This window comes from Dendrobates tinctorius, unplaced genomic scaffold, assembly GCF_039654945.1.
Source record: "Dendrobates tinctorius isolate UK_male_01 unplaced genomic scaffold, ASM3965494v1 ptg000045l, whole genome shotgun sequence".
NCBI classification, from domain to species: domain Eukaryota; kingdom Metazoa; phylum Chordata; class Amphibia; order Anura; family Dendrobatidae; genus Dendrobates; species Dendrobates tinctorius.
In genome coordinates, this window is record NW_027361713.1 from 4,103,401 (window position 1) to 4,129,344 (window position 25,944).

Consider the following 25,944-nt stretch of genomic DNA (forward strand, 5'->3'; position numbering starts at 1 on the left):
CAAAGCTAGATCTGTGACTAAAATGGTAAGGAGGATTAGCCTAGCCACTGATTTGTTAGTGAGTCTGGGTCACGTAGCTTTTAAATAAACAGCTGTATATCAATAGCTCCCCCAACCCCTCCTGGTGCCGATGCTCAGAAAACCCAGCATACAGCTAATGACGCTGTCAGAATTCATCTTCTCATTCACAGGTTCAATGTCAAGCGACATCTCCCACAGGCTGCAGCCTTAGCCATCCTGCAGTAACCTGGGGGTGTACTCTGCATGGATTCCACATACTCGGCACATTTCCACATTTCAAAGCTTCATCAAGCAGAATGTGAAACCTCTATAGCTTCCACACAATTTCTATCACAATGCTGTAGGCTCATTATCGTCATCATTGTGCAGAAATGTATTATATTTATTCATAACCGTAATGTATATGTTACCAAGCTACATAATGCAATGATGCAAATAGTGTCAGCACATTTCTATGTATGCAGGTGCATGGTGTGAAAGGGTAAGTACAGTACATGCATAAAACATTTTCACTCCTGACACAATAATAATAATGCAAAGGCTGCACTTTTACTTTCTCTCCGTCCTCCTTCATGTTTTAACGCTTTATAATGTTATAATTCAGCACCATCCTGTGTAGAGATGTATTTGCCTTTGTGTTTGCTGATATCCCAAGCATATTATTCATTTACAAAATGTGACTTGTGCTATGCAACATAATGTACTGAATCTGTTATAAAAGTGCAGTCATTTCCTGTGTATTCCCCATTATGCTCCAAATGATGTCCTTCTGTTATCACTTAATATGTCATTGACCAAGTTTCATTATGGATCTAAGAATCGTCTTGCCCAGGCTAATGCTATGCGTCTGGTTGCTACTGCTGTTCCAGGCTCAGCTATAACATCAGACATTAGTCAGCGGTGAGCAGACGCTCCTGGGACTATGTCCTGCTTTTCTCCTACTGAGCATGCCCGTGGGACGACCCTCTCATTGGAGGTCGGAGGTCACATGCTCAGGTCCTATTGCAGCTCGGATTGGGCCATCAGGAAGGTCCTGGAAGGCTGCATCTATAAAAGGATTGCATGACCGCACAGCCGTGCGCTAATATAGACTGCATTGTCAGACTATGTGGAGTGAGTGTTCTATGCGCACATGTATGTCTCAGGTGAATGACTCATTATGAAACCCCAACCCTTGGTACGCATGTGTTGTGTAGCCTAACCAGTTAAGCACCCAGGCTGAGGTGCAGGTAGGAGGCAGAGTCGGAGACTGGCATCAGCGCCAACTGATGGCTTGTCGGTACGCCACGGTGCTCGTGCTCGTCACTCCACGTTAGCAAGCGTCTATTAGTGGCGTCCGCAGGTGCGACATCGCACACTTAGTAGGTCTAGAGGGACTCTGACCCCGTGTCCTTGGGGCTGAGTTCTGTGACCGCTTACTGAGCGCTCCCTCTGCCGAGCTCTGTGAGCTAAACATGCTCCGGCATTTATTTTCTGCGGTAGTGTGGCTCTGTGAGGTAACAGAGTTCACCCTGTACACACTGGGTGATGTTAACCCGCATGTGTTCTTCCTTTAAACCGCCATATAGAGTCCGCCAATACCGGGCAGCAGTTTACCATCTCTGCACGGTGGACCCCAGGCTGCGAATGCACCTTATTACCATCTTGTTATTATTTGGTGCGTTCCGCCAGCACTAACACAATAATACCAAACTGGGAGAGAAAATAACAACGAGAACCCACTTATGAAAGAAAAACAATGGTTATGGAAGATAGTGACCGCTCTATCATACCTATACTATGGGAATTAATAGGGACCAGTAAAAAGGAAAAAACTGACTAGGTTATTATATATTCTGCCATCATCAGGCCACTCTCTACATGGCATTTTCTGACCAGATTTCCAAGAAGGGTTGTCCAAAAGGACATGTGATTTGTACAGTAGAGTTAGCAAATCAATTTCAGATGTTTGGTCAATCAATCACCAGCACATGTCGGCCACACTACAGCGCTAGGCCACAATGGCAAAATGCTTCATCTGCCTATATACCAAGCTTTCCTGAGGGAGCAATGAAAGTAAAGATTTTTCCAGAAGTGGCACATTTGTTTGAGGGGGCTGACACGGTTAGAAGGTTGGTAAATGCTGTAATCACTGTGTAAAACAAGTCCAAATCATAAAGTTGCCAAGTTAATGCTAATGAACAAGATAAGCAAAACACACATTTTTCCCACCGTTATTATGTTGTTACATAGCTGTCTGCAATCAATATTCTTATTTAATAATCTAGAGTAATAATGTGAGTAATAATGCTACGCTTACCTATTGTCCGGTCCCCTTTTAAAAGGCTCTAATGCAAATTCTGTCACTTTAACCAGAAAACAAGCACAGTAAATGATGGCCATCTGAATGGGAAACGCAAATGGATCCCATTATATGTATCAGTGGTAAAAGGTTAAAGCGACCATTCACCCTGGGACTGAAAAGTCTCTAAACATTTTTCATGTACTCACACTACTTGCTGCCTTCTTTTTGCCTCCTCCTGTCAGGTTAGCATTCCATTTCCCCAGCTTCATGGTGCTACAGTAGCAAAGAGTGTAGCAATAAGAAAGGGCGAAGAAAGAGAGCTGACACTTCCAAAAACATTACAAATTTGGTTTTCTTCAATCATGCATTCATTTAAAAAGTTACATGGATGGCTCCATATTGCACCTCTGACGTGTTTACGGCATAACAAACATACTTAATCCTAAAGAAGGAAAGCAATTTTTTACATTTTTTGAAAGTGCCAGCTCTTTTTCTTCATCCTTTCCTATGTACTGCTAGGTAGCAGTGGAGTGGAGTGTAGCAATAAGGTTACGGTAAACCTAACTAGGGATGAGCGAATAGCTTGAGATAACTCCTTATCCAAATAGCTATAGCACTTACCGAATAGCTGCATCGGGAACCCGGATACCTGGAGCGCTCCTGATAATCAGCTGTTCGGCACTGCAGCTGCATGTGTGGCGGCTGTGTGACAGTCACAACACACAGGCTCTCCATACATGTGTTGTGACTGTCACACAGCCGCGTCACATACAGCCGCGGCACCGAACAGCTGATTATCGGGAGCGTTCCAGGTATCCAGGTTCCCGATGCAGCTATTCGGTAAGTGCTATAGCTATTCCGATAAGCACTTATCCGAAACTATTCACTCATCCCTAAACCTAACCTCTCCACTCTTTTGCCATGGAATAAGGGAGGTTAGATTTAGACCTTAGTTTCTGCCTTTCGTATACCTTTGTGATGTCCATTTTGGAAGCACAAGGAATGTTAGTCTACATGAATGTAATTATACTTGAAAAATATAGGAAAAAAAAAAAGGAAGGAGTTGCTGACCAACACTGTGATAGAAAAGCTGATGAAAAAAGCAGTGAATCCCAGGCACTGCCAAGAAGATTGCATCAATGTGGAGAATTTATTCATACAATGCATTTCAGAGAGGAAGGCCTGACGAAGAAGTTGAGCAGTCTCCGAAACACGCTGTGTGAATAAATTATCCACATTGATGCACATTCAGTTTCAAACTCTTCTTGGCAGCACACGGAATATGCCGCTCTTATCACCAGCTTCTTTATGAAAAATGCTTAGTGACTTTTCAGTCCAAGGGTGGAGGTAACTTGAAGAGTTTCTGGTGTAGAGTTACCCACAGGACTCACGTGACATGTTTGCATGGTTTGTCATCCTATTCTGTGTCAAGAAAACCCTTTTAAATTTGTATCTCACACAAATGAATCTAAAAAGACTCCTTTTGTGGAAGCTATCATATTACTTACTTATTTATGCCCACTTCACTTCTGTGCATATACTGTATTTTCTGTTTTGCAATTCAGCTTTTTGTGCCTACCCCACTTGACTTTGCATAAAAGCTTATGTATTATATATGTGCCTGATTGAAGTAGGTTTTACATTAAAGGCAAGTCTTGACATTTGAGAGTTAACAATTTCAGGATGTCAAGTGTGGATCCTGAATCTGTTTTCTTGTATGCATTGTAGAGGTAAAAGGGAGAAATTTAGAATAATTCAAATAGACAAATTATGACATACTTCTAAGGCATTAAAGCTGGATTGAAACATGATGCATCGATACTAGACATTATTTAAAAGCAGGAGTAAAAATGCCATAAAAACAACATTCTCTACCACTTTGAAAACTAGAGGCATGAGTGTTTTTTAAACAAATGTAGGTAACAGTAGGTTCTCAGGATGCAGTGACGAGACACGAGACTGAGCGTTGTTTTGGAAAATAGCGTTTATGAACTGGAGCCACTAGGGCTATACTGAGCAACCAAAAAGGGGTAACACTAATTGTCCTCGCAGGGACAAACAACAATAACAACACTTTCCTTTAACGAGAATGTGACTGACCCAGCAAGGCCAGCTATTATGGGGCCACGAAATGGCCAACTATGGGTCCTTATTTCCTAAAGTCAACTTATCCTTCCTGATGTCCCTCGGTGTCGCTGGTGTGGCTGCTTTGGTGTTGCTGATGTGGCTGCTTTGATGTCGATGATGTGGCTGCTTTGACGTTGCAGCCGCTGGGCCCAGCTGTTGAGGAACTGTCGCAGTCTTCAGGTGTCCAGCACCCAGGAGAGTCTTTCGTTGCTATAACCCCCTGTAGCCACAGCAGGGTCCCGTTCGTTAGCGAGTCCACGGGGACTCCAGTCCCCCCAAACAGGGTAGTGACGTAGTCTGGAATAGTGGCGGTTGGTAGGCCACGCGCACAGACTGGGCCTGGGCAAAGAGTCTCTCCGTAGGCGAGGAGCAGGCCCCAACTGCCAACTGTAGCGGGGTAATGGCAGCCCTGGGCAGTGATGCACAGGCCTCAACTGCGGACTGTAGTGGAGCAGCAGCGGGCAGGCCACCACTGTGGGCAGGATTGAAGCAGCGGTGGCCGCGGGAGACAGCGGACAGGCCATAACAGGCTGGAGCACAGCAGTACCGGCTGCGGACGACCGTGGGCAGGTCGTGTCCCCAAATTGGCATGGGGTGACAGTCTCTGATCGGTAAGTTCGGTACCTCCTCTCTGACGGGCACTGAGAATCTCCTCTCTGCTGCCATTCTCCCCTCTGGTCACCGTCGGCTACTCTAGCTCTCTCACAGTCCCACAGCCTCTTGTTCAGTGTCTGGCGTGCCTCCAACTGTCTCCCCTGCGTGCCCCCTGCTCCTTTTATACTCGCCCCTCCCCTTGCTGCCCAGTCACGCTCAGTCATCTGCTCTTCTCCTTTGTTCCCCGGGTACTGTTTCCCTAGGAACCCAGATGGCGGTTCCCTTGGTTCTGGTCCAGACGACCTATGGGGGTCCTCCTCCCTACACTTCTCCACCCTGTAAGCTCACCAGTCCTCGGGCGAGGGCTTCAGTGTACTTGAGTTGATCTGCGGAGGTGCCAGTTTTTGTTGCCATATGAACTGGTCTTGTTTGTATCATTTGGGGGGTTTGCCAGCTGTTGACCGCTCGGAGCGTCTTAATTCGACTGGGGTGGAGTCTTCTGGGGTGGTGGACGGTGGCGAGTTAACTAGTTCAGGCAGGTCAATTGTGTCAGTTGGTTCGTCATTGAGTAGAGAGCCCCTGGTTATTGGGTTATTGGGGGAAAGTCTTCTTTGTCGTCTGGGTCCCAGAACAGAGGCAATGATTCAGAGACTGGAGGGGCAAGTTCAGGTTGTTCCGGGTCGATCAAGATACATGGACGTAACATATTACGGTGCACAATGCGAGTGGGCAGCGTTCCATCCTTCTCGGGTTGTCGTATACAGGTCCCTCAGGATTTATACGGCGTAGGACCCGATAGGGACTCTCTTCCCAGCGTGGCTCTAATTTGTTCTGCGGGCGTTGATCTAGTACGAGTACTCGGTCTCCGCTTTGGAGGTTGAGAGGTGAAGTTGTATTCTTTCCTGGATATTCTAAGTCTTTGAGTTTGGTATGTACGATTCGATGAAGAGTTTGCAGCTGATGTCGATGATTTCGGACCCATGAAGATACTCCGGTCCAGGGCTGGGGCTACTCTGGGTCCAACTCTACCTCCGTGATCCCTTTGCCCTCTCGTCCGAACAACAGAGAGTAGGGGGTGTAGCCGGTAACTCGATGTACTCATAGACCCATACTAATTCAGGGACATATTCGGGTCAACGGGCCTTCTTGTCACTCTCCAGAGTGTGCAACATTTGGATTAATGCCCGATTAAATCGTTTGCAGGCCCCGTTTCCCTGCGGGTGATACGGTGTGGTCCGGGATTTGTCAATACCATAGAGATGGTGTAGTTCCTCCATAACTTTTCCCAAAAAGCATGCTCCTTGATCTGAATGTATCTGTTGAGGACAACCGTAAACTTGTATGAAGTTTCTGCAAATTGCGGAGGCGGCCGACTGCGGTCTGATCTCGAGTGGGGGTGACCACAGCGAACTTAGTGAAATGGTCCACCATGACGAGGCAGTGTTCGTACCCCTGGAATGCGGGACCAATGGTCAGGTAATCCACCGTCAGAAGCTCAAGGGGCGCTGAGGTCTCAATTGTTTGTACTGAGGTTTGTTATGCAGGCGGTTTAGCTAATTCACATAGGCGACAGGTCCGGCAAGTCTCATCCACAACAGCCTGTAAGCGTGGATGGTAAATTTTCTGTTGTAACCATTGCAAAGTCTTTTGAGCCCTGAAATGTGCCCCTTTTTTCGTGGGCTTCTCGAGCCAGTTTGTGGAGTAGGGCTCTGGGCGTAACTACCAGCCATATTGTCATATAGGTTGTTCGTGATGTCTTTTTACGATACAATAGTCCCTTTCGGATTACCAGCCTCTCCTATTGTCGTAACATTAGTGACATGTCCTGAGTCAAAGTTCGTCTCTGGGAGTCAGTGGGCAATTTGCCAGTGGCGACCCACATCCGGAGAAGTCTAATTTCTTCGTCTTCTTGCTGCTGCTTGATCCACTCATCCTGGGATTGTTCCAACATGCCTCTTTGGGTCTGCGAGGGAGATACTTTCTGGGTGGCAGCTGTGAGCACGGCAGCGGTGAGAGCGAACGGTATCTCTTCCCCTTCTAGTTCGTCGTCTCGACCCTTCCCTGGGGTTGTATGTCGAATTCTGGAGAGGGCGTCAGCATGTACATTCTCGGCCCCTCTTTTATAGATGATTTTATAGTTGAATTTCGCCATCTGGGCCACCCATCTTTGTTCCAGAGCTCCCAGTTTTGGCGTTTTCCAAATGAGCCAGTGGGTTATTGTCGGTCCACACCACTACTTCGGAGCCTGCCAGGTACTCTGCGAACTGCTCCGTCACGGCCCACACCACTGCGAGGAGCTCGAGTCTAAAGGAGCTGTAATTGTCAGGGTTGCGCTCGGAATCATGGAGTGAGTGGCTTCCATACGCGATCACTCTCTCGGGCGTCTTGAACCTGTGACAACACAGCCCCCAGCCCGTGAAGACTTCCGTCAGTGTGTTGTATGAATGGTAGCGAGAAATCCGCATACGCCAACACCGGGGCATACGAGAGCGCAGCCTTAAGGTCTTGGAAGGCCTCTTCTTGAGGTTGTTGCCACTGGATTTTCCATCCATTTGCCCCAGCGGGAGCCCCCTTCAGCAGGTCGTGCAGGGCTCGAGCTCGAGATGCAACATTTTTTACGAAATGACTGTAATATCCGGCCAACCCCAGGAAGGCCCGCACGTCTTTTATTCTCTCTGGGGTAGGCCATCCCTGAATAACAGCAACCTTTTCCTGGGGCGGCCTCACGCCCTCTGCCGAGACGACATAGCCCACATACTTAATCTGGGAGCGAAATAGGTGACTTTTTGGGGTTTTACCTTCAACCCGTACTTTTGCAACCAGCCGAACACCTGCCCCAACCGCTTTAGGTGGTCCTTGAATGTGGCAGCATAGATGATGATATCGTCCAGGTATATCAACGTGGCCTCAAAATTGAGATCTCCCAGACACCGCTCCATCAAATGCTGAAAGGTCCCCGGGGAGTTGGCCAGTCCGAACGGCATTCGATTGAACTCAAATAGTCCCATAGGCAGTATGAACGCCGTCTTGGCCCTATCTTCTACTGACATGGGCACCTGCCAGTACCCACTGGCAAGGTCCAAAGTAGAAAAGTACGTTGCCTTCCCCAGGGTGGACAAGGACTCTTCTATGCGGGGCAGTGGGTATGAGTCTTTAATAGTACAAGCATTCAGCTTTCGATAATCCACACAGAATCGTAAGGTACCATTCTTTTTACGGACCAACACAAAGGGGGCCGCCCAGGGGCTTTGGCTTTCCCGTATCACCCCCTTTTGCAACATTTGGGCCAACAGAGTTTTCACCCCTTGGTAGAGTTGTGGAGGAATCTGTCGATATCGTTCTCGGATGGGGGCCGCCCCTGCCATGGGAATTTCATGAGTGATGACGGTGGTACATCCAAAATCTTCCTCGTGACTAGCAAATACTTCATGGTACTGTCCGAGCAGTGCTTTTATCTGGGAGAGCTGGGCTGGAGTTAGTCCGGAGAGCTCGGCCCGCATTTGTTCAAGGATGTTTCGACCCTTCTCCTGAGCCGAGATTTCAGTGGCCTGCAGAGTCCAAATCGTTACTTCTCAAGGATCCTCGGATTGCACTCTCAATTGAACCCCAGGAGCCGGCAGCACTTCTTCTAAAGGCCTTACTAGTTTGGCCAGTTTGGTCTGAGTTTTCAGGACGATGTCTCGGTCTTTGAGGTTGATGCAGCGCACCAGGACGGCCTCTTTTTGCACAGTAGTTAGGGAATGGGCTACCAGTATGCCAGGATGTAAGTGCTCTGAGTAGCATGGCTCCACCTGCATCTCTACTCCCTCCAAGGGCATCGAGGCTCGAATTGGCAGGGCCATCACCGTCTGCCCAGGAGGCAGTACAAACAGGGGAGCCGCTGGGGCGATGACTTTGCCCAGAACCTCACCTTCCCGGCAGTCCTGATGTACTCGCGCCTCCCGTACCAACTGCTGGAATACCTGTCCCTGGGCCGTGCGGGAACCCCACTGCTTCAGGATCTTATGCATGGGATCATTGAGGAGCAGATTGCTGAACTCTCGTAGTATGTTCATGCCCAGAATAACTGGGTGCTGCTTATCGTTTTCTCCTTGCATCAGTACCACTCCTCTGCGAACGAGGGATTTACCGAGGGATTTACCTGCACCCAGACCACCCTGGCAACAGGGACCGGTAGTTGATTGAAGGCTACTAGTCTGATCATGGGTCCCCACTGGGGTCTCGCTGCCTCGGGGAAATTTTGCCGGAAATAAGTTGCAGGCATAGTTGTCACTTGTGAACCTGTGTCCACCAGGCACCGGATGGCCCGGCCCTCCACTTCTGCCCAAACCACCAGACATTTTGCGGCCAAATCTTCGGGACTTCCACCACCCCTAGTTGTGGTTTGTGGCTCCGAGCAGTGTCCCCCTAGCCCGGAGCCCTCTAGTTTAATGGCCGCCGGGGTGGGTATTTCCCACGCCGCGGACACTCTCAGGCAAAGTGGCCTGGTTCTCCGCACTCATAACACCAGGCCTGCGCAGACCGACCTCCCTGCGGGGTGCGGGACCCCCAGGGGCCGGGATTAAAACTAGGCCGTCCAGCCCCGGACTTGGTCCTTCTCTTCACTTCGGCTAACTCGCCCTTAATGTTCTTCAACTCTTGTTTCATCTGTTCCACCCATTGAGGCTCCTTGACTGCGTTCACGGAAGCCTCCACACTCCGGACCTTCCCCACGGGAACTGCCATCCCCTGCTCTTGCTCTCGAGCCCGTGCTTGACTTCCCACCTCTGAAAAGTCTATACGGGGATTCATTCTGATCTTCTCCCGTAATGCCTGTTTTATTAACGAGTCTCGCAGTCCAGTCACCAGTAGGTCGCGTAGGGTCAATAGGTCCTACCCTACTCCGTCCTTTCTTTCAACAGCCGTATGCAATTCTTGGAGGACATTCATGTACTGGGTGATAGTCTCCCCCTCTCCCTGCATTCGACTGAACAACCAGGTCCTTAATTCTCCCACAATAGTTGGGTCCCCAACGGTCTGTTCTACTATCTGCAAAACTTTATCAAAGGTGTTGCGATGTCCCGGGGGCCTCAACATCACTAACCTCCCAGTCTAATGCCATGAGAGCTACTTTGGCTTCCAGGTCAGGAGTCATTGGGTGCATCCGAAAAAGCACCCGCATCTGCTCTGTCCAGCTCCATAGCATAGCATTGGAGCCGGAGAACCTAGGCAGGTTGTTCAGCATAGCCCCCAACAAAATGCTGGAACGGGGGCCCTCATTATCTGTAGAGTTCACAGCACTGCCCTGGTCTGGGGCACCATTGTCCGCGCTCTGAGACTGCATCCTGCCAACTTGCCAAATGTAGGTAACAGCAGGTTCGCAGGATGCAGTGACGACTAGACACGAGACTGAGTGTTGTTTTGGAAAATAACGTTTATGATCTGTAGCCACTAGGGCTATACTGAGCAACCAAAAAGGGGTAACACTAATTGTCCTCACAGTGACTCAACAACAATAACAACACTTTCCTTTAACGAGAATGTGACTGACCCAGCAAGGCCAGCTATTATGGGGCCACGAAATGGACGACTACGAGTCCTTATTTCCTAAAGTCAACTTATCCTTCCTGACGTCCCTCGGTGTCGCTGGTGTGGCTCCTTTGGTGTTGCTGATGTGGCTGCTTTGATGTCGCTGATGTGGCTGCTTTGACGTAGCAGCCGCTGGGCCCAGCTGTTGAGGAACTGTCATACTCTTCAGGTGCCCAGCACCCAGGAGAACTTGGGGCACAACAGGCCCTAAGGGAGTCTTTCGTTGCGGTTACCCCCTGTAGCCACAGCAGGGTCCCGTTCGTTAGCGAGTCCATGGAGACTCCAGTCCCCCCAAGCAGGGTAGTGACGTAGTCTGGAAGAGTGGCGGTTGGTAGGCCACGCGCACGGACTGGGCCTGGGCAAAGTGTCTCTCCATAGGCGAGAAGGAGGCCCTAACTGCCAACTGTAGCGGGGTAATGGCAGCCCTGGGCGGTGATGCACAGGCCGCAACTGCGGACTGTAGTGGGGCGGCAGCGGGCAGGCGCCACTGTGGGCAGTACTGAAGTGGCGGCGGCCGCGAGAGACAGCGGACAGGCCGCAACGGGCTGGAGCACAGCGGTACCGGCTGCGGGTGACCGTGGGCAGGTCGTGTCCCCGAATTGACGGGGGTCTCTGATCGGTAAGTTCGGTACCTCCTCTCTGACGGGCACTGAGAATCTCCTCTCTGCTGCCGTTCTCCCCTCTGGTCACCGTTGGCCGCTCTAGCTCTCTCACAGTCCCACAGCCTCTTGTTCAGTGTCTGGCGTGCCACCAACTGTCTCCCCTGCGCGCCCCCTGCTCCTTTTATACTCGCCCCTCCCCTTGCTGCCCAGTCATGCTCAGTCATCTGCTCTCCTCCTTTGTTCCCCGGGTACTGTTTCCCTAGGAACCCAGATGGCGGTTCCCTTGGTTCCGGTCCAGACAACCTATGGGGGTTCTCCTCCCTACACAAGTGTATGTACATATATTCAGTTGAAGCTAGAAGTTTACATAAACTAGATAAAAATACACATATGCATGTTTTTCTCAATATCTGACATGAAATCAGAATAAACCTTTTTAGGTCAATTAGGACATAATAACATAATTATTAATGTTATGTGTTACAGAACCACTTAGCACCCAGAATATGTTGTGCAGTTATATGTATGTATAATAGGTTCTATGGGAGATGCATGTCCCTAATGCATCAGCCCACAGGCTGTGCCCTTTTGTCCGCCCACCCCCACCTTTGTAATTCCCACAGTAAACATCGGCAGGCTCCGGCCACCTGCGGCTTTTGTAATGCATGTCTGGCCTGCTGCTTTTCTATTGGCCTGCCCTCTGTATCTGTGTGATATATTCTGTGTCCTGTGAGTAAAGTGTTGTCAGACTGGAAATACGTGGAGAAGCAATGATCTTTTATATGCGCCCATGTAACAAAGGAATTCCAGCCAGCGTCATTCATTCAGACTCCAGCCAACGCAGAGCGGACCTCCGAAAACATGGGGTGGTACTGAAAGAGGTACCCCAGCCTGGGTAGACACCGTTACAATTAATATTTGCCAAATGCCAGAATACAGTAAAGGGGCCTTTACACATAGCGATATCGCTAGCGATATCGCTAAAGCGTCACCGATTTTGTGATGCAGCAGCGATAACGCTAGCGATATCGCTATGTGTGATACTTGCCTCCGACCGGCTCCCCCGCTGTTTGTCGCTGATCGCGCAAGATCGTCCAGTTCCATTTCTCGTCGGGCGCTTCCTGCTGGCGCCAACGAGCGACGCGTGGACGTGGGCGGGAGTATGTCAGGATCGCTGCTTCTGAAAGGTAAGTAACGACCGCTGCTGCGTCGCTACATCGCTGTGAGATCTGCCTGTGTGACAGCTCACTTGTGACCATTTAGCGATGCACCAGCGATCCTGACCGGGTCGTATCGTTGTTGGGATTGCTGGTGCATTGCTAAATGTAAAGGGGCCTTAAGATTACTTTGCCTTTAAACAATCTTTAACCCCTTTCTGACTGCTGATGGAATAGTACGTCAGCAGTCAGACTCCCCTGCTTTGAGGTGGGCTCCGGCGGTGAGCCCACCTCAAAGCCGCGACATGTCAGCTGTTATGAACAGCTGATATGTTCCCGCAATAGGCGCGGGCAGAATCGCCATCCACCCACGGCTGTTAACTAGTTAAATCCCACTGTCAAGCATTGACAGTGGGCATTTAACTAGACCTTCCGGCCGCCGGGCCGGAAGTGAGCTCATCGCCGACCCCCGTCACGTGATCGGGGGTCGGTGACACGTTGCCTGGACAGCCAGAGGTCTCATAGAGACCTCTATGGTTGTTGCAGGCAGATCGCTTTGAGCGCCGCCCGGTGGCCGGCGCTCAAAGCACTGCAGCAAATCTGCTACATATGGGCGAAGCATGCCAAAAGTAAAAAAAAAAATGTTTAAAAATAAAAAATATTAAAAAACCTAAAAGTTCAAATCACCCCCCTTTCGCCTCAATCAAAATAAAAATATTTTTTTAAAAATCACACACACACATATTAGGTATTGCCTATATAGTCAACTGTATCCATATCTATATATATATATATATATATATATATATATATATATATATATATATACAGTATATATGCACACAGTGGGCACGGAAACAATTCAGACCCTTTTTCACTCTTTGTTTCCTTGCAGCCATTTGGTAAATTCAAAAAAGTTCATTTTTTTCTCATTAATGTACACTCTGCACCCCATCTTGACTGAAATAAATAGAAATGTAGAAATTTTGCCAAATTTCTTAATAAAGAAAAAAATAAATATCACATGGTTATAAGTATTCAGAGCTTTTGCTCAGTATTGAGAAGAAGCACCTCTTTGAGCTAGTACAGCCATGAGTCATCTTGGGAATAATGCAACAAGTTTTTCACACCTGGATTTGGGGATCCTCTGCCATTCTTCCTTGCAGATCCTCTCCAGTTCTGTCAGGTTGGATGGTGAATGTTTATGGACAACCATTTTCAGGTCTTTCCAGAGATATTCAATTAGGTTTAGATCAAGGCTCTGGCTGTGCCAGTCTAGAATGGTCATAGTGTTGTTCTGAAGCCACTCCTTTGTTATTTTGGCTGTGTTCTTATGGTCATTGTCTTGTTGGAAGGTGAACCTTTGGCCAAGTCTGAGGTCCAGAGCTCTCTGAAAGAGGTTTTCATCCGGGATATCTCTGTACTTGGCTGCATTCATGTTTCCTTCAATTACAGCCAGTCATCCTGTCCCTGCAGCTGAAAAACACCCCCATAGCATGATGCTGCCACCACCATATTTCACTGTTGGGATTGTATTGGTCAGGTGATGAGCAGTGCCTGTTTTTTCCACACAAACTGCTAAGAATTATCACCAAAAAGTTTTATCTTCGTCTCATCAGACCAGAGAATCTTATTTCTCATAGTCATCGAGTCCTTCATGTGTTTTTTAGCAAACTCTATGCGGGCTTTCATATGTCTTGAGGAGAGGCTTCCATCGGCTCACTCTGCCATAAAGGCCCGACTGGTAGAGGGCTGCAGTGATAGTTGACTTTGTGGAACTTTCTCCCATCTCACTATTGCATCTGTGGAGCGCAGCCATAATGATCTCTCACCAATGCTCTTCTCCCACGATTGCTCAGTTTGGCTGGATGGCCAGGTCAAGGAAGACTTCTGGTGGTCTCAGACTTCTTCCATTTAAGGATTATGGAGGCCACTGTGCTCTTAGGAACCTTGCATACAGCAGAAATTCTTTTGTAACCCTGGCCAAATCTGTGCCTTGCCACAATTCTCTCTCTGAGCTCCTTGGCCAGTTCCTTTGACCTCGTGATTCTCATTTGGTCTGACATGCACTGTGAGCTATGAGGTCTTATGTAGACAGGTGTGTGCCTTTATAAATCAAGTCCTATCAGTTTAATTAAACACAGTTGGACTCCAATGAAAGAGTAGAACCATCTCAAGGAGGATCATTACGGAAATGGACAGCATGTGACTTAAATATGAGTGTCTGAGCAAAGAGTTTGAATCCTTATGACAATGTGACATTTCAGTTTTTCTTTTTTAATAAATTTGCAAAAATTTCTACATTTGTTTTTTTCAGTCAAGATGGGGTGCAGAGTATACCTTAATGAGAAAAAAAATGAACTTTTTTGAATTTACCAAATGGCTGCAATGAAACAAAGAGTGAAAAATTTAAAGGGGTCTGAATACTTTCCGTACCCACTGTGTATATCATGCTCTTTTCTTTAAAATTGCAGCACCAAAAAGGGAAAGTACTGGAGTTATGTAAATAAAAGGACTGCTTGATATGTTTCCATGTTTATGATATCCAAATTATAATAAGATGGAAATGAAAGTTTCAAAACATTTTGAGTTATTCAGTATCAAGTATACACATCACATGCAGAAACACATGCACTTACACATCTTAACAGGCTATCAATGAGGTTATTAGTTACATATGGTGGCTCAGTAGTTAATGCTATAATCTTGCAGTGCTGGGTAGTGATGGGTGAACCCAAGCAGTAAAGATCGGGGTTCTTACCGCACACCTACTGTGCGGAAATGGACCCCAAACATGGACTTTTCCTGGAAGTCTGTGTTACTGTTTGGGTTTGTGTTATGAGCGGTGGAACGCACTAAATAAAATTAAAATAAAGTACATTCACCGCTCGGGGTCCACCGTGCGGTAGATGACAAAACCGCTGCTGAAAGAGGCAGGGCACTCAGGCGGTGATGTGCACAGGACTTTAGCTGCAGTCAGTGCACCAAAGCAGACTGTTATATGCACAGAGCTGCTAACACAACATAAATACCACTGAATCTGTTTAGGATCACAGACTTCAGCGATGTGGACACGGTATTAAAGGTCACAGAAATAGCCTTAACACCAGGACTATCCCCTCTACACCTACTGTAAAACTTAAGGTACGAGGTGTCGCAACTGCGAACACCCAGGAGGCTGCAACCGCAGCACGGCGTGAACCGAGCCGCAAGCAAGGCGCTGCAAGGACGCTGGCGCAATGCAGGACGCTTAGCTGCTGCAAAAGGTATGGCTGGAGCGCGCTGGCGCTAGCGCTGCTACTGGCGGCTGCCCAATCACTCACACAATCGTAATGTCAGAGGGAAGGGGTTTCATAATAAGTCATCCACCAGTCCAAGCATCCATTGCCATATACACAGCAGCAGTATGAAAAATACTAGCGCATGGCGGAACGGCCATGCGCACTTTTTATAGCGTACGGGACCTGCCGGAAATATCCAGAGCCCTGAGCATAACCAAAGGAATCAGGAGCAGGACCTGAGCACCTGACTCCTGAAGTCCAATGGGAGCTCATCCCATGAGCATGCTCAGAAGAAGGGACGAAGGACTTAGCCTCTGGAGACAAATGTGAGGATCTGTGTTCCTGCATAGGTATTGTGGACACCAGATTCCTAACAGTTTGGCACTCTGAACATTGGGTGTTTCCCATGCTTTCATCTGCATGACAGCACGAAAAAAACCGGCGGCCTCCGGCCACAGGGGCATTGGCTGATGGGAGTGTTACTCCCATCAGCATATGCTTGCTGCCACTAATAGCAGCAAAAGCAGGCACTGCTCATCAGAGTATTCATCAGCCAGTGCCTGCACTATAAATAACTTTAAAAAAAATTACATGGGGTCTGTTCTATTTTTCATAATCTGCATTGCAAACTGACAGCTGCTGTCTGCAACGCTCAGCTGTCAGCCTTAGGGGTCCACAAGCTGTTTTTTTTAAATTATTTAAATAAATCATTTAAAAAAACGGCATAGGTTTACATCCATTTTTACAACCAGTCAAGGTAAAGCAGACAGCTGGGGTTGATATTCTTAGGCTGGTGAGGAGCCATGTATATTGGCACCCCCATCCTAAATATAGCAGCTCGTTAGCCAACCCAGAAAAGGAGCATCTATTACATACGCCAATATTGGCTCTTTACCTGGATGTTCCCAAATGCCCTGTGGCAGTGGCAATTGGGGTTTATATTTGTGGGATTGATGTCACCTTTGTATTTTCACGTGACATCAATCCCAGCAGTTAGTAATGGAGAGGCGTCTGTAAAATGCCTCTCCATTACCAACTTCATAGTTAAATTGTAAGTAAACACAGCCAGAATAAAGTCCTTTATCTGAAATAAAAAATATACCCCATTTTACAAATTTGTTTAAAGGTAACAAACAGAGTTATACTCACATTACGCCCATTCCATTGAAGCCCTGGTCTCCTGTAAAAAAAACAAAGATAAAAAACAACCATAATCTTCACCTGTCCGACATACTGTCCCATGCCATAATCAATGTTTGTGATAATTGGTTTTCAACCTGAATGGTGCGAAGATGTGACCATCCAGGCTGAAAACCGTGGGAGAATGATTTGCTGCAAGTGCAGCATCTGTGACTAGCAGTGACGTCATCAAGGTTACCGCAGGTCACTAAGGCTGCGTTCCCAGCTCACTTTGGTGTAAGCCGGGCTGATGAACTGCGGTGACCTTGGACAGATCACCCAAGAGAGAAAAGGGGATGGAGGGCACCATCACATATCAATGAACTATGTGATACCAACCCGGAGTATGTAAAAAAATGAGTTATGTATGAACAAGATCATAAAAATATACAAATAGTATCAAAAGATTCTTTATTCAGATTGTCATAGAAAAAAAACACACACCATTGCCGTATGTGGAGTCGGGAAGGAATTTTTTTCCCCAATGTGAAGCTTACTGTTTGCCACATGGGTTTTTTTGCCTTCCTCTGGATCAACATGTTAGGGCAGGTTAGGATAGGATATGGGTTGAACTAGATGGACTTAAAGTCTCCCTTCAACCTTAATTACTATGTTACTATGTTACCAACAAATGGTTAAAAACAATTAAAAGCAGGACAAAAAAAGCCCCCATAAGATGTTATAGTCCCCCTGAACCCAAACCGGTCAATCACATATAGATTCTGTACAGAGTAAATGGAAACCTCACATGTATTGGCATGGTAAAGGAACACAATGGAGAGAGTACTTATGAATAAACAGATAAATACTGAAAAATAATGACAACAGTAATCCAGTCTTATGGTGGTCCCTCAAAGGCTTAGGAGGGAGGAAACCTCCAAAAATAGACTTTACACAGGAAAATTAACAAATACCTAACAAGGCAAAGTACCAATTCTGATACCCTAATATGGCAATCAGCCACTAAGTGAAAAAGCTACACTTGGAGTGCCTTATTTAGACATAATAAACTGGAATCCCATATATGCTAACATGATACATAAACAGGATGATTGTGGATAAACAGATAAATACTGCAAGAGTAGTGGTAATAGCAACAGTATCGCAATAAATGTGAGGATCCTCCAGAGAACTAGCAGGGAGGTGTGTCTCCAATGATCCGCATTGCATAAAAAAATAAATAAAAAGGGGCAAGCAAAGTGAGAATTCCAATTTAAGACACGTTGATATAATGAATGGCCACTAGGTGGCTACTATAAATCCCATATGGAAGTCTATACCTGAAATGCTTTCATATAGAAGTTAATTCTGACACCCTAATATGGCAGCCGGTCACTAAGTGGTTGCTATAGATACTAAATGAGCAGCTATGCCTGGAGTGTCTTATGTAGACATGATAGATTGAAACCCCATATATGCTGACATGATACATAAACAGGATACATAAACAGGATGCTTGTGGATAAACAGATAAATACTGAAGGGGTAGTGGTAATAGCAATAGTATTGCAGTAAATGAGAGGATCTACCAGAGAACTAGCAGGGAGGTGTGCCTCCAATGATCCGCATTGCATAAAAAAATTAAAAAAATAGGGGCAAGCAAATTGAGAATTCCAATTTAAGACACATTAATATAATGCATGGCCACTAGGTGGCTACTATGAATCCTATATGAAAGTCTATACCTAGAATGCCTTTATATAGAAGTTAAAGTTCCATGCATACAGCGTGGAGAGAGTTACACCAGTTAACACCTATGCAGGTAACATGGGAATTTCAAACACCAAGCATAATGGATTGAGCATGAGCAGAATGTTTCCAAGCCGGAGGGTAAGGAGGCATGAGCCCAACGCGTGTCGCCACCTCAGACCCCTGCCCCTGACGAAGCCACTTCATCCACAACTGCCAGAAAAATTGTTTTGGATGCAAATAAAAACCCACAAGCAACATCAGCTGAAATACTGGGCTCTCTGAAAACTAGCGGTGTGGCTGTTTCTAGATGCACAATAAAAAGGCACTTGAATAAAAATAGGCTGCATGGTCGAGTCGCTAGAAGAAAGCCAACAAGGCCTACAATGAAAGGAACACCATTCCTAATGTAAAACACAAAGTGAATCGCTGATGTTTTGGGGATGTGTGAGCTACAAAGGCACAGGAAACTTGGTCAAAACTAAAGGAAAGATGAATGCAGCACGTTATCAGAAAATACTGGAGGCAAATTTGCAATCATCAGCCCAGAAGCTGCGCATGGGATGTACTTGGACGTTCCAACATGACAACGATCATCCTGACTGCCACATCCAGGATTGATTGGAGAAGAGAAAGATTAGTAAGAGGGTGACCAGTCCGTAGACTAGTAGCTACAAACATAAAAACTGACCAGCACAACCAAATTGGTGTGAACAGGTGCTAATTAACACAACAATTGTAAGAAAAAACAAAGCTGCATTCTGGAATGTTAAGAATAGTAAATCTAGAAAATTGGAACTGTACTACTGCTGTAAAGAGGGCAAGGGCCTTGCCCTGCAAATGTTGATATTGTTGTACAGTATATGCTGTGTGCAGTATGCATGGTGTGTGTGTGTGTGTTTGTGTCCACACAACAATAGTTAGATAGGTGTTATATTAGAAAAGGGCCACTAGATGGGGCACTGAGATCAACTAGTGAGAAGACTGCTTAGGGGTTAACTTAGAGGAGTGGCTAGACAGGAGGAAAGGAGATAGATTTCCCTCCAAGAGTTAGTTGAGCTGGGGGTAGCGAACAGGACAGAGGTGCACAGGACAGGAGTGAAGAACAGCGGAGTGCCTACAGCAGTAGCCAGCATGTAGTGGTGCTGGAGGCCTTGCAGTCAGGGACTGGGAACTGTAAGGCTAGCGAGACAGGAGGAGTCTCGTTGGTCAAGTCAGCTAGCAAGGAAGAGCTGAAGTGACAACCCAAGCCAGTCCATTGAGTCCAGCCCGTGTCTGGAGAATTGCAAGCCAGGGAGGTCCGTGGAAGAGTCCCTGTGGCAGTAGCAGCTGGAGTACAGAAGCATTGTGGAGAGTTTAGAGAGCTGTGAATCTAGGACACAAACAGGAGCAACAGTTCCTTAAGGGGGTGAGCTTTAACGGAAAAGTCGGGTACCTTCGTGGGCCGAAGTCAGGCTCTGGAAGAAGGGAAGTGTTCCATGTTCATCATGCTCCGTGTGATGTGTCAGCTTGCCTGTGTGGTGCATATGTGTGAAGTGAAGGAAGAAGTGTCGTACTGCTGTAGATGAAGATGTATTGCTGTTACCAAGTAGAGAGTCCTGTTGCTGTATTGGACGTGCTGTGCCCTGAAGAGAATAAAGCTGAGCTGTTAAAGTTGTTTCCAGCCTCTGTCTGCAGTCAATTGGGTCCCCAAAGTGAACAGCATACGGGTGATGAAACAGCCTCCAGCACAGTGAGTACTGGAGCGGCCGCACAAACTACCCTGTTGTGAGTTCATTTTCCCATTCACTACTGAGGCCCGAGGAACTCCCTCTTCTGGTGAAGAAAGGTAGTGAGCCTGATTGTCAAACACCTGGGGCTGATGATGATGACTGGCTGAGTTGAGTTAATGACTGGATATAAGGCTGCCGACGCCCTTCTGGCCTGCGGGTGATTTCTCTGTGGACTTCTAGGAAACCAGTCTGATTCCTGCTCATCTAAAGCTAAGATTTCTGCTTTGCCTTTTTGCATTAGTGTTTTGTTTTCCTTGCTTTTCTGGATTCTGCCATTCCCTGCTGGGGTGAGCTGAATCTCCTTTTGCCTGTTGCTCTGTCTTCAGAATATTCCTGGGTACTGACATAGCATTTTTGAAGCCTAGCGTCTTCAGGGCCTTTTTTACTGTCAGTTGGTTGGCTCTTATTTTCATAGGGTTTTTCACGGATTGCAGACAGCAGCCTTCCTGTCCTTTCCTATCTAAGCTAGCGTGGGCCCCATCTTTGCTCAGTCTATCTTTCTGTCTGTGTTTTGTTCTTTCTTCTTGCTTCACTGTCATTATATGTGGGGGGCTGCCTTTTGCTTTGGGGTCTGCTCTGGGGCAGTTTAGATTTCCCTTTCTGTCTTTAGGCTATGTAGTCCTCCGGCTGTGATCGAGGGGCCTAGGGCATTGTAGGTGCCCCCCACGGCTACTGCTAGTTGTGTTGATAGGTTCAGGGGTCTGCAATCCGATAGCCTCCAACTTCTCTGGTTTTCTGGACTTAGCTAGCATTTCTATTTTTGCCTCCTACGGTGACTCAATCATAACACTACCCGTAGTAGTATGTTCAAATCCCCGAGGCTGCATGTTAGACATGTAATATATATTAGTGATGAACGAGACTGTTACAGAGTATCTTGGACGTGCTTGAGTAATATGTTCAAATCCCCGCCAATGCATGTTAGACAGCCACAACACATGCGTGGATTGCCTAACAAACAGGCGAGGACTTGAACATATTACTCGAACATGCCTGAGATACTCTGACAAAACCTGAGCATGCTTGAATATACAGTATATATTATATATACAGTGGGGCAAAAAAGTATTTAGTCAGTCAGCAATAGTGCAAGTTCCACCACTTAAAAAGATGAGAGGCGTCTGTAATTTACATCATAGGTAGACCTCAACTATGGGAGACAAACTGAGAAAAAAAAATCCAGAAAATCACATTGTCTGGTTTTTTTTTTCATTTTATTTGCATATTATGGTGGAAAATAAGTATTTGGTCAGAAACAAAATTTCATCTCAATACTTTGTGATATATCCTTTGTTGGCAATGACAGAGGTCAAACGCTTTCTGTAAGTCTTCACAAGGTTGCCACACACTGTTGTTGGCATGTTGGCCCATTCCTCCATGCGGATCTCCTCTAGAGCAGTGATGTTTTTGGCTTTTCGCTTGGCAACACGGACTTTCAACTCCCTCCAAAGGTTTTCTATAGGGTTGAGATCTGGAGACTGGCTAGGCCACTCCAGGACCTTGAAATGCTTCTTACGAAGCCACTCCTTCGTTGCCCTGGCGGTGTGCTTTGGATCATTGTCATGTTAAAAGACCCAGCTACGTTTCATCTTCAATGCCCTTGCTGATGGAAGGAGGTTTGCACTCAAAATCTCAGAAAGTTGTGTTTCTACCAAACAGTTCCAGTTTGGTTTCATCAGACCATAGGACATTCTCCCAAAACTCCTCTGGATCATCCAAATGCTCTCTAGCAAACTTCAGACGGGCCCGGACATGTACAGGCTTAAGCAGTGGGACACGTCTGGCACTGAAGGATCTGAGTCCATGGTGGCGTAGTGTGTTACTTATGGTAGGCCTTGTTACATTGGTCCCAGCTCTCTGCAGTTCATTCACTAGGTCCCCCCGCGTGGTTCTAGGATTTTTGCTCACCGTTCTTGTGATCATTCTGACCCCACGGGGTGGGATTTTGCGTGGAGCACCAGATCGAGGGAGATTATCAGTGGTCTTGTATGTCTTCCATTTTCTAATTATTGCTCCCACAGTTGATTTCTTCACTCCAAGCTGGTTGGCTATTGCAGATTCAGTCTTCCCAGCCTGGTGCAGGGCTACAATTTTGTTTCTGGTGTCCTTTGACAGCTCTTTGGTCTTCACCATAGTGGAGTTTGGAGTCAGACTGTTTGAGGGTGTGCACAGGTGTCTTTTTATACTGATAACAAGTTTAAACAGGTGCCATTACTACAGGTAATGAGTGGAGGAAAGAGGAGACTCTTAAAGAAGAAGTTACAGGTCTGTGAGAGCCAGAAATCTTGTTTGCTTGTTTCTGACCAAATACTTATTTTCCACCATAATATGCAAATAAAATGAAAAAAAAAAAAACAGACAATGTGATTTACTGGATTTTTTTTTCTCAGTTTGTCTCCCATAGTTGAGGTCTACCTATGATGTAAATTACAGACGCCTCTCATCTTTTTAAGTGGTGGAACTTGCACTATTGCTGACTGACTGAATACTTTTTTGCCCCACTGTACACATATGTAAAGACACATACATATACAGTATATATATAACTATCTATGGTTTATACACTTTATTTAATATTAGAAAGTGACAGCAAACATAAATTGGATGACATTTGAATATTTGTGGAACCAATTACCGAGATTGATTTTATGCTATTGCATGACCTTTTCAAGTGATCCTTAATGGTTTTAGTAACTAAAAGCAATTATTTTATGTTTCTTTTACAGCTCTGGCCAGTAAACCTACGTATGTCAGCTACAGCAACCACGCTATATAGACAGCACTGATTGAGATTGTCCTTGAACAATGGGAGGGACCAACCCAGTGGTCAAATGCCGCTCACTATTGAAAAAAATGAGATCAGTCAGGATGACTAGATAACCCGTCTTGGGGCGGAAAAGCGCGTCTGGCGCAGACGGGAGAAAACACATGGCATGAAAGCCACAGACCTGGGCACTTAAACTTCCCTTCTGTGCAATGGATCAGGAACACATCATAACTTGTTACTTTGATCCAGATACATTTTTTTTTGTTTGTTTTTTTGTTTAAGACATTGTTTTTAAAATATTTTTCATTTTATGTTCAGATTTATACATTAATTGAATATTTTCTTGTGCTTATATTTCACAGAAGCACATCTATTTTGGGTGTGACAATTTTATTGCATTTCAATATTTTTTACTTCTTGATACAAATAAAACAAGTTATTTTTGTTCCTTGTTGTGCTGTTGAAGTCAGGGTTATCACTTGTGCCCTCATTAATTTAAAGAAGAAAATATTCTTGTACTTCACAGTTACAGTATGTTGTACCCTTTCATCTTGCCTGCATCCTTGTTAATTGTATTGGTTTATTTGGCTAAGTTTTTACCAGAACTTTCCAAAGCTGAACAAATGCCCCATTTCAAATTAAAAAGCTGATTATTTTCTAGTTCCATAATTTCATTTGAAATGCAATTTTATTTGCTGCTGTAAAACCTAAAACAAATCTTAAGTCAATATAATGTAATTGACTAATTAGAGCACAAATCTGAAGATGATTGTAATACTTTTGCAGAAATCATGATTGCTAAATCTAAATCAATATAGAAAGAATTATATAATGCCGGTATAGATTTAAATGCAATTGTCTTATTTCAGAATGAAACTTAACTTGGTCTCTCAGGGAGAGATCATTTTAAATCAAGATAGATCATTTGCCTCAATGTAAAATGATTGGACTGAAATAAGTCTGAAATATTCTGTTTTAAAATTTGAATCTTATATGTTAAGGTTGCCTTCTATGCATTCAAATCTTACATCACAGGCCATATGCCATATATTTCAAATGTCAGAACTGATCTGATTAATCTGTTTTGTTTAAAATTTTAAAATACGGTATATATTCTTTCTACCCTAACCTCATGAAATACCCAAGAAATTAAATTTTGTATTTTTGAAAATCTAAAGATTTGTTTGCTCTTGAAAATTTTAAGAAGTAATTTTACAGGAAGGTATTTTTTAATCTGCACCAGATGTACTTGCTTAATTTGGCATGTGATATGTGAATAAAGGAGATATTAAAAAATAGGCAAGATTATGGTTGACTCCATTAAAACTATATTTTGTCATACATTTTTTTCATTGAAAACTAGAGAAATTCTGCTACAGAAAGTCTAAGACTGCTGAGGACCAATTAGGGCCTAGATAGATTAAATGGCCACATATGGAGCCTGAATGCTTGTGCCTTACTAACTTCTGCAGCTTTGTCGTGATCAGCAAGGTCAACTTTCCGCTGGAAAACTAATGGATGTAAAATCAAAATTAGATAGCAGTTCTATTATAGAGGTTTTCCACTTAACTATAATATTGATGTCCTGTCCTTAGGATAGGTCATCAATATGAGATTGATTAGAGTCCAAAACCCAGTAACCCCACAAATCAGCAACTAGAAGAAAACAGTGTGTGAAGTTGGGACCCCACTGCTCTGAACCCCTGCTAAGTGGCTGCTGTTGGATCCTGCTGATCGTCAGTATTCAGCAGCAGCAACAAAACAGTGTGACCAGATATAAAGTATTTGAGAAGAACACCACTGCCCCACTTTTTTTAGTGGCTTCTGCTAGGTCCTGCATCTCAGCTCCATGTTTTTCTGAATAGGAGCTAATCTTCAGTATTCCGCAGTGGCTAATTAACAGTGTCATGGAGTGTTGGTGTTACGCTCCTAAAGCTGTTTACATCTGGGCGCTGATAAAAGCTGATCGGGGGGGTACCAAATGACAGACCTTTCCTACTTTCCTACAGATAGGTCATTAGTAATAGCACAATAGTGGATATTCCTTTTAAGAAAACCACCATTTTCACAACATAAATGCAAGCAACATTGCTATTTTTCTTATTCCATCAATAATAATTCACTGTCTCAACAGGATTCCATTACATGAATGGTAATCCCCAAAATTAACAAAGTTCAGCAACTAAATGCAGAGGCAACATTTCTGAGTCAACAGAAGACGCAATGAAAAATGTTAAATGACAAGGCTTAAAAAGCGGGAAACCACAAAGAGGCGCCACCTCCCACAAAAAGACCATAAGGAGGTTCACAAGCTATATACTTTTCTAAACAATGTTTTTATTGAAAGATTTTTTCATAACAAAATATGAACATAAATCCATATAGTCGAGGAGATATTACTTCATATCTCCATGACTTTTAAATGCTTTTTTGCATGATCATGTACAAAAAAACCCACAACAGGTGGAATATTGAAGAACAACAAAAGAAAAAGCATAATAACATATCTAATATGAAGCAAGGCAGGTAGTACAGGAAGAAACAAAGGCAATTTAGAACATGGTGGCTAGTAAGTCATCTTTTAAAGCATAAAAGTGTCATCAATTTTTGACTTTTGCTCTGTCCAGATATTCCACCTGTCCCTGAAGAGCTCTATTGAGAGATTATTAATGTAATATATCTTCTCATAGGAGTAATGTTGGTCTATCAGCATGATTAGGGTTTTAATGTCGGGAGGCTGCATGCTGTTCCAACCCTTCGCAATCAGGTAACATGCCGCCATCAAAATATGAGCTATCAAAAATTTGGCCTTTTTGCAATAATAGACCCCTATCAGTAGTAGAGCCAGGGCTGGACAGGGACGAACAGAGCGGTTACACAGGATTGAGATCAGTTCGAAGGTT

At 45.3% G+C, this 25,944-nt stretch overlaps 1 protein-coding gene across 2 annotated transcripts in view; it reads left to right on the top strand.

Annotated features, from left to right (window-relative positions):
- GRM4 (glutamate metabotropic receptor 4) overlaps positions 1–24,370 on the top strand; it is a 561,406-nt gene extending 537,036 nt beyond the window's left edge. For both annotated transcript variants that reach the window (XM_073575600.1, XM_073575599.1), the window contains one exon: positions 23,001–24,370. Coding sequence is in view for 1 of the 2 variants with exons in the window: in XM_073575599.1 (XP_073431700.1) it covers positions 23,001–23,050 (50 nt within the window). In the remaining variant the exon portion in view is untranslated. The remainder of the gene's footprint in view (positions 1–23,000) is intronic.
- Positions 24,371–25,944: the final 1,574 nt, after the last annotated feature.